The sequence below is a fragment of the Cynara cardunculus genome, assembly GCF_001531365.2.
Source record: "Cynara cardunculus var. scolymus isolate 2C chromosome LG 6, CcrdV1, whole genome shotgun sequence".
NCBI lineage: Eukaryota > Viridiplantae > Streptophyta > Magnoliopsida > Asterales > Asteraceae > Cynara > Cynara cardunculus.
Genome location: NC_037533.1, coordinates 11,213,969 through 11,223,786, shown reverse-complemented (window position 1 = coordinate 11,223,786; position 9,818 = coordinate 11,213,969). Strand labels below are relative to the sequence as shown.

The window sequence follows — 9,818 nt, the reverse complement described above, 5'->3', positions numbered from 1 at the left end:
TTACCTTATCTTTCCGCAAACAGTCTTGTAAAATCTGTATTGATCTTCTCTATCAATATATATTTTAAATTTGAAAATACTGTGTTTGTATTCATCCCCCCTTCTACAAACTATTTCTATTCTTGTAGACCTTTACGGGACCAACACATGTCAAAGTATCAATGGTTCTTGATGTTCAAATAGGTCTTGAAGACAATCAGAGAATCATTAACTTGAAGAGACCAGATCAAGAGGTAGAAGATATTGAAGGCTATCCTTTGTATATAATTCTTGAAGAACCGGAGTTCGGTGTGGTGTTTAGTGCTGAAGGTCGGATAAAGAAGTTCATGAGATTCAGTGAGCTGAATAAATACTATGATGGCACTATACGAATGGTGAGACGGGCGCTTGAAACGAGAAAAACTGACAACGATAGAGCTACGGAGTCAGAGAGAATGAGTCCTAAAGAGAGGTATCTTCTGATAAATGCCTTGAACCAGCTTGATGATAAATTGCAGTATCGGAGTGCACTAAGGAGGCTAGAGACACTTCTTCGGCTTAGAAAGACTAGATTTACAATATCTCGATCTTGAATTCAAAGGGGGAGATTGTTGGGTTCAAGGATGTGCTTAAAAGATTGTATTCAAGTTCTCCGATTGTAATTGTTTTGTAATAGTTAGTCTTTACTATTTTCTTAGTATAAATAGTCTGTAGTTTGCTAATTGTAATTAGTTCAGTTCATTCCAGATTAGTTGTTGTTAATCACTTGTAGAAATTCTCTCAAGAAATATTACATTCAACTTTGGTGATAAATCTCTTTCAACTCATCTTGATTTAAGTTCTTGAAGATTTAATCTGATTTGTATGATTTTGGGAACATCAACATTGTACTTTCAAAATTACTTTATTATGACATCACCAAATTCTATTACAGTATTGTACTTTTAGTTTTAATATTTTTATCATTTAAACATTGTATATTTAATCATAATATTTACTAAAAATTATAACATGAAATTGTATTGGTGATGTTTGTATGCATTAGTTATTTTGATATGTTTGCAGAGTTTTAAGAGAGAGTTTTTTAATTTAAAAATATAATATTTAATTTAACAAAAAAACTTACATAATGATAAATAAATAAAAAAGATTAAATTTCATGTACTGTTCGATGTAAGTGTTTTTTGCCTTCTATAATATGTCAAAAAACAAAATAAAAAAACGATATTATAATCTCAAATAAAATTTATTATAATTTTTAGTAAACATATTTGATTAAATTTATAATATTTAAATGATAAAAAATATTAAAATTAAAAGTACAATGTTGTAATAGGAATTGATAATGTTATAATAAAGTAATTTTGAAAGTAAAATACTATAATAAGAAATGTCATGTCAGCACTATCATACATGCTGATAGCCTACGTGGACGATGAGGTGACAAAGAAACATGATTATTATGGGTAAATTTAAATTAAAAGGTTACCCAATGCTATAACGGGTAAATTTTTGAAAGTACAATGCCCTAATAAAAAAATATTTTGAAAGTACATTGTTGTAATAAGAAAAGTAAAAATAGAATGTTTGTTGGTCCCAAAAGGGTCTACAAGAATACTAAACAGTTTGTAGAAGGAGGGGGAGATGAATACAAACACAATTTTCAAATTTAAAATATATATTGATAGAGAAGATCAATACAGATTTTACAAGATTGTTTGCGGAAAGATAAGGTATAAGAAACCTATCTAAACAATCTTAAGTTACACACAAAGGTTAGCAAATACAAGAAAAGATATTGCTAAAAGAAAGTCTTTTACTTTAAGCTGAAAGAAGCTTGAAGTAAGAATGAGGATAGAGAGTGATGCGTGCACTCTGCATGGAGAAGAAACACTTCTATTTATACCCAGTGCATTAAATGTTCATTTAATGCAGTAAGGTAGGGTTAGAGTGCGTGTCAATCCTTAATAGGAAGACTTGTCCTTTGTCACAGTAAATAGTACAAAAGCACTATTTATGAACAGACATCATTACCTAAAGTTGGTGGACAAAGAGTCGATTAATCGGCTCCGTACCGTACTATCTTTGGTAAGGGTATGGGTTTGTCCTTTTGTGTGTGCAAGGACAAAACAACAACAATCGTGCTAAGCAAGCTTCCTTTGATCGCTGAATGCTGGAATGACCTGAAGGTCTCATCATCATTCGCTGAAGCTAGAGCAGTCTTCACATATAGCTAGACAGGTTTGTAATCACTGAATACCGCTTCAGATCACGTACGTGCCAGTCTCTAATCTTCAGTTTCAGTCTTCGACGTTTGCTGAAGGATCTTTGGTGTGAGTGTTGTTTTCTTGAARTAGTTGTCTCTGAATGAATTACAATGCGAGTTCTTCAGCGATCACTGAACATGCTCAGTGTATTGATCGCTGGAACTGAAAAGTACAGAAACATAAAATACATCGAAAGGAAAAAGGGATTATCATCAAATCACTGAGAGAGAGGATCAACAATGTTATATTAGAGAAATTTATAAAGATAGGTGTAATGAATCTTTATGTTGTTATATGTTTCTGAGTGTTAGAATTAGTGCTAAGATAAACCCTTATTTGTTTTGATTATGGACAAAAAAGAGTCCTTTTGTTGTCGACCTAATGAAGTAATTACCAATGTCCATGATGAACACTATAAGCATGGGAGCCAAGGTCTCCAAAATTATCTTGCTAATTCTCTACAGCCCAACATCCAGAAATCGCTAGATTTGAATCTTGTTCCTGTAAGCTTTTAGGATGACCAAAAGCCTCAATACCTTTAGGGACCAGGTTTTCAATATTTAACTACTCATTAGGTGCCCTAAGATTATCAACCATTTGTACACAGGGCCAATCTTGAGATTTTTGGTGCTCAGGGCTAAAAGTCCAAATGATGCCCAATTAAAAACATCCAAGTGTGATGCCTGATTGATTTGAACTTGGCTCCAAAGGTCAAAAGTACTAGGAGGTCCTAGGTTCAAATCCAAGGAGGAATAAAAATCCCCTTGTGGCCACGGAGGTTCAAATGCGGTGACTCCGGGCTATCTGCAAAGCAGGTGGTCGCCCTGGGATTAGTCGGCTCGCATAGCGGGTTGGATATCCAGGTTAATAAAAAAAAAGTATGGTAATTCATAATTGTCTAGCTTTTTCCTTCATAGACTGAGAGATCCATTAGTGTTTTTTGTTCACAAGTGTGATTTTATGGTTGAGTGTTTGCTTTAAAATAATATGTTAAGATTTCGTTATTAAAGTTGTTATAGCCATTGCAGTTAAACACCAACTCATCTACTTGTCTAAAACCAAAATAAAGAGCATCATAACACCAACTCATCTACTTGTCCCCATTTACTACATCCTATGTCTTATATATAAACCAAAATCAACACTCATACCTTCTCAATCCAACTCCAAACACTTAATTGGTTGATTCTTCTTCAATTATTTACACTCTACAACATCAATGGCCCATTCCTATTTCACTAATTTTGTTCTCCTACTAGTTTTAGTCACTTAAGGTGTTTGTCTATGAAATTATCTATTGCATGACTCTATTAGTCCATCATGTGTTTTATATAATCATATTTAGGGTCTTGACCAATAACAATCATGAGTTTCATATGTAAAATTGCAAAGTTAAGGGAGAACATTTAAAGTGAATTAGCTACTGCACATTCAATAGAGGGCAAATCATCACTTAACTTCTGCACATTTATAGGTCTATTCAACTATATTATAGTTGCTGAAATTGTGTTAATATACATCAAAATCTAATGGGATTAGAACAATCGGTGTGGATGATAATTTGAATATTAATCACAGAACGAATTGATTCGATGAACAACTAGATCAATTAATAGCAATAGTTTTCATTTAACTTTAAACAAACATAAGAAATATATAACCGGGGCCGACCCTGTTTGTACAAGGCATTCCGTAAACGGTTGTACCTTTTGACTTAGGCAGGGTAAGCAAAGTGCATATTCCAACGAACCCTAGATTTTCCTATGGTCTTGCTCAGAAATGATACTCTTGCTGCAACTGGTGGAGCAACAAAACGGGTTTAAACGAAAGCGTCAAATAGAACATCAAATTAAAAAAACAACGAGCCCAACAACAGCTATAACAAAAATGAAGAATATGGCTCCTGTTGGCCAAACAATTGTATTCAACTTAAACTTTATATTATGTTGATTCAGGATTTAGAACCACACAAAATCATAAAATAAATTAGGAAGTAGCAAATTGGATTAATGGTCGAAAATGAAACAAAGTAGGAAATTGAAGGTATCGACTTCAGACCGAGCCGGCACACAAGACGTAAGTTTTTCAAAAATACCCCTTGGGAATATGGGAAATTCAGTATTATGTATGTATGTCATGGCCGGCTTGTATCAACACCCAATCAGTTTCCGCCAGGTTGCAAAGTGTGACACCTAAATCTGACATGTCCAGCTCTAATTCGTCCACATCATCCTACGCTCTCTTCCCATGTAAAACTTGACGCTGATCCAAACGTAATTACTTATAAACTCCCCACTCTCTCTCTTTCTCTTTCTCTCTCTAGTCTAAGACGAGCGATCTCACTCTCTCTGCCCATGGCGACACACAGGTTAAACCCTAGCGGTATCGCTTTTCTCTCCCTACTACTCTTCATCTCGATCGCTTCTGCTAAAGTSTTCTTCGAGGAACGTTTTGACGGTAATYCCTTTCTTTCTAATTAARCTGCATTTTCACTATGAATCCTTTTTGGCGTTTGATTTAGTTGGATATTAATCTACGATAGCTGGATCTATTAGGTTTCGGTWAGTGGAATGYAAATTTGTAGTTGATCGTTGAGATAAATTGGTACAAGAATCGAGATTAATGTGAATTTGTCTCATATGAACTTGTTTGTAGGCTTGAGTAACTTAGTTTTAACTTGATCTGTCCCTGTGAATTGATTCTGTTACCTTTTAGTCGATTCAAGTCTCATACGGCATTGTGAAATTGCTGTTATGTGCAATCATGAATGTCTGTTGTTCTGATTTGAATTATCCAGTATATTACACTGTTAGGTGCGTTGGAATCATTTTTTTACATACACTGTTACCTTTTAGTCGATTCAAGTGTCTTACGGCATCGTGAAATTGCTGTTATGTGCAATCATGAATGTCTGTTGTTCTGATTTGAATTATCCAGTATATTACATTTGGCTGGCAACAATTCTATATCCATGTCATTTGAAAAATTGACAGTTTTAGTTTAAGCAATTTATCAGCTTCAGCATGTGGCTTGTGCAAAACTTAATCGCCCTATAATTTGACAGTTTTAAGGAAAAATAAACATACAGCTGACTGATTCGGAATTTATCAACTTTCAACATGTAGATTGGGTAAAATATAGTATAAATTCCACTTTCATGTGGATTCACCATTGCTTGGCTGCTGTAAATTTACATCTTTGATTTGATGATATTTCATCAGATGGATGGGAAAGCCGGTGGGTTAAATCTGATTGGAAGAAAGACGAGAACATGGCGGGGGAATGGAATTACACCTCTGGTAAATGGAATGGAGATGCCAATGATAAAGGTAACCTTTTACCACTTTGTTTTTAAAGGGCACTCTGAATAAAATGGATGTTTTTTAAATTCATCAACTGCTGACCCCAACTTTCTGGTAATAGGTGTACAGACCAGTGAAGACTACAGGTTTTATGCCATATCTGCTGAGTACCCTGAATTCAGCAATAAGGATAAAACACTAGTCTTCCAATTTTCTGTCAAGCATGAGCAGAAGCTTGACTGTGGTGGTGGCTACATGAAGTTGCTTAGTGGTGATGTGGACCAAAAGAAGTTTGGYGGCGATACCCCCTATAGGTTGGTATTTTRCAGYRTRCAGRCCTCCTRTCTGKAAAGTTTYATCTTGTTATTATTGCTCATAGTTTGATAWGWTTGTTGACTGCAGTATCATGTTTGGACCTGATATCTGTGGGTATGCCACAAAGAAAGTCCATGCAATTCTTACATACAATGGGGAAAACAAATTGATCAAGAAAGATGTTCCTTGTGAGACTGACCAGCTTACACATGTTTATACCTTCATACTCYWCCCTGAYGCAACCTACAGTATCCTCATTGACAATGAAGAGAAACAAACAGGAAGCTTGTACTCTGATTGGGATCTTCTCCCATCAAAGCAAATAAAGGACCCAGAGGCCAAAAAGGTACTTTCATACAAATGATTTGTTTGTGCAATTATAGGAGTAATGCTCACTCACTCTCACATTGATGATGACAGCCTGAAGATTGGGATGAGAAGGAGTTCATTGCCGAYCCTGAGGACAAGAAACCAGAGGTAGTAAAAWAACYATATGTTCTGATTTTCTCCCTAAGATCCAAATGAATCTAAAACTGAATGTTTTCTCTACTTATCAGGGTTAYGATGACATCCCAAAGGAGATTGCAGACCCAGAAGCCAAAAAGGTAATGCATTTTTCATCTTACATCCTGGTTTAATCCCYTATTWRTTAATTCCTGATTAAGATGWGCTAAAWTTTCAGCCAGAAGACTGGGATGATGAGGAAGATGGCGAGTGGACAGTCCCAACTATTCCAAACCCTGAGTACAASGGTCCATGGAAGGCAAAGGTTTGTGAACTATTATTTTCAATGCACAACCCTTTTCATGCTAAYAAGGAACAGTTGTTTCATAAGAATGTTTTCCCCTTGACAGAAAATCAAGAACCCCAACTACAAAGGGAAGTGGAAGGCACCTATGATTGACAACCCAGGTTTCCTTCCTTAGATTTTTGAAGTCAAAGCACATATCTGATTCTCTCTTGTGTGAACTAGTTTCCATTGACTGTGATTCTCTTTCTCTTACTTTTAGATTTTAAGGATGACCCTGATCTCTATGTTTTCCCCAAGTTGAAGTATGTTGGCATAGAGCTGTGGCAGGTAATTGTTTTTTGTTGCCTCAATGTGCATCTCTGAGGTATAAATGCTCAAGCAAGCGTGATATATAACTTTCAGGTAAAATCTGGAACTCTGTTTGACAATGTCTTGATATGTGATGATCCTGAATATGCCAAACAAGTGGCAGAAGAAACATGGGGCAAACAAAAAGATGTATGTTGCTTATATATCTATAAACTTAATGGTCATATTAGCATTTTCTCCTTGCTCATTATTATTATTATTATGCTCCTCTTAGGCTGAGAAGGCAGCATTTGAAGAGCTAGAAAAGAAAAAGGAGGAAGAGGTATTGTTCTCATTATCTTCATAATTGACCTTTCTCTTGTAAATAGTATCAAATCAGTGTGGATATTGTTATGGTGACTGCGATGCCTATACAAAGATTTATAATACAATTTTTTAGCAGTAATTTTTGTTTCATTGAACTGAGGAAAAYTAAAACAAATTGAGAGATAAAACACAGCAAACCGAAGAAAGCTGGGTAAAGCTACAAAAAAGCAAGGCACACAAATACTCCCTCTGTCCGAAAATAAAAAAAAGGCAGAGTTTTAGAAATACAAGTAATTATTACACCTTTTAATTAACTAAAWGACAATTTACCCTGAATAATGGAGATAATGAATTTCTCCATCTCATAATTAAGGGTAAAATTGGAAAGTATGCACCTATTTTGTGAAACTAAAATAGAAACATTGACATATATTTTGGGACGGAGACATAGTAGTACCGAAGTGAAACAAAGCACAGCAATGGCAAGCTGGAAGAGGTCTTGAAGAGGTCTTATAGGCCCTTTTTCTAAACTTTTTACCTTATTCCGGTTTCAGGAATCAAAGGATGATCCAGCTGATTCTGATGTAAGCTTTCTCTCTCTTGCCTTTWATTTTTAGATTCACAGTAAAATTTGTTTGATCWTRAAAGGCTGATAAYGAGAACATGTGTTTCTCAGGTCGATAACGATGATGATGCTGAAGTGGAGGACGATGAAGAAGCTGAAGAAAGCGATGTGAAGGTAAATATGATGAAAGTTTTTAAGATGAATGTGATGCAATTTTGTTTACATAAACCTGCATTCTCATCCTTCCTTTTGTAATTGATATGTGTGTGCAGGATGAGCTGTAGATAGAGGAGCTGAATTTCAAACTATCCAAAACATAAAATTGAGATGTGTGGTTAGAAGAATTTTCTTCCTTTTTTTTCGACAATTAGGAATATGGAATGCGGATTTGAATCACTTCACTTATGGCAACTATCAGAATATTGTTAGAAAGAAGGGTGGAACATGTGTGTTTTTGTATGACAAAATGCTTCGGTCTATTGCACTTGTTAATCCATTTAACATACTTATGAAAAATGATTGTTTGACAACGGATAATAGTTCAGCAAATAGTAGCAACATCGTTATGGATCATCATTGAATGTCAATGGATTCGTGTTTATCTTCGGTACTTGTTTGTTCTTGGGTGGTTCCTTAATTTTGTGAAAAAGTAAGAAGTCGGATGTTTCTCGTGAAGCAGAATACCGAGCCATGCCCATTGTTATCTCTGAAATTTTGTGGGTGCTTAATATTTGTAGCGATCTCAAGCTTAATACATGTGACAACAAGTCATCAATACAATACAAATTGCTGTAAATCCATTCTTACATGAAAATAACTAAACATAGATATTAATTAGGTTGTGTAGCAAAATAGATGTGTCCGAAATCCGAATGTCATGATTAAATTGCAATCTTGGTATATGTATTTATTGTGGTCAGTTTGGTAGTTACGGGTAACTTGGATGGCTAGATTGAACGAGCTTGGTTCTTTTTAGGTAATATAGTTTTCATATATTTACAAATCAAACTCACATACATTAGCTCTTAACCTAAAAGTTTGGTTTCTTCCTTGTTGGATTTACAAAGGGTTAGCCCATCAATTATTTGAAAGACTTTCTTTTTTATTAACCTGAATATCCAACCCACTATGCGATCTAACTAATTCTAGAACGACCACCTGTTTTGTAGATAGTTCGGAGTCATCGTATTTGAACCTCCATGACCACAAGAAGATTTTTATTCCTATTTGAATTTGAACCTGAGATCTCCTGGTACTTTTGACCTTTGAAGCCAAACTCAAACCAATCAGACACCACCCTTATGGTTTAGAAGACTTATTTGTAATTAGTAAATAATATATATGTTGTATATTGGGTTTCTTATATTCTTTAATTATAACATATTTTTGAGCGAGTGAAGTTTCTCCGTATTCAAGATGCTTTCGAGTTAAAAGGATAAGAGATTTTTACCAAAGTGTTGAGTCTGAATTTTAGTGTTAAATTGTATTCGTCTTGAAACTCAATAATTGTCTATAATTGTATAGTTAGCGTCTTTGACTTTCCTTGTCATGTTGATTTTGACTAGAATGGTTTATTGTTTGACTTTATAAATAGTTTTGTCTTGTAGTGTAATTGTAGAGAAGAGCTTCATTGTAATAATACGTACATATTGAGAGATTAATAGACTTTGACCAGATTAACTTTTCCTCTCATGTCTCCTTCAAGTGTTCTTATGATTATTTGAAGATTGCCATTGAATTCATAGAAATTTATGAAGATTGATCATATTGTGGACACACAATTGGTATCACAGCAGGTTATGCAGTGAAATCAACGTGAAGAAATCACATCATTGAAGAAATTTTTTGGAATTTCATCTTGTGTTCTTAATTTTTCAAGAGTTTGATCCAATTTTTTTCAAATATTTATGTTTTGATGTTAAAAATATGATCGAAATGTGCGGAATTGCTCTGTGAATCTTTGTTATTCACAACATTTTATGATTTGATCATTAATTTTCAAGATTTGGTAAAATTTGTGGATT

The 9,818-nt window shown here is 34.5% G+C and overlaps 1 protein-coding gene across 1 annotated transcript; it reads left to right on the top strand.

Annotated features, from left to right (window-relative positions):
• The first annotated feature begins 4,573 nt into the window (after window positions 1–4,573).
• On the top strand, window positions 4,574–8,393 carry LOC112514337 (calreticulin). The gene is made up of 14 exons (XM_025120752.1): window positions 4,574–4,703; window positions 5,468–5,575; window positions 5,670–5,862; window positions 5,951–6,209; window positions 6,284–6,340; window positions 6,421–6,468; window positions 6,546–6,632; window positions 6,718–6,775; window positions 6,874–6,941; window positions 7,017–7,112; window positions 7,198–7,245; window positions 7,784–7,813; window positions 7,906–7,968; window positions 8,067–8,393. Exons 1-14 carry the CDS (start codon window positions 4,601–4,603, stop codon window positions 8,076–8,078), a joined length of 1,230 nt encoding a protein of 409 aa, XP_024976520.1. The 5' UTR covers window positions 4,574–4,600; the 3' UTR covers window positions 8,079–8,393.
• Window positions 8,394–9,818: the final 1,425 nt, after the last annotated feature.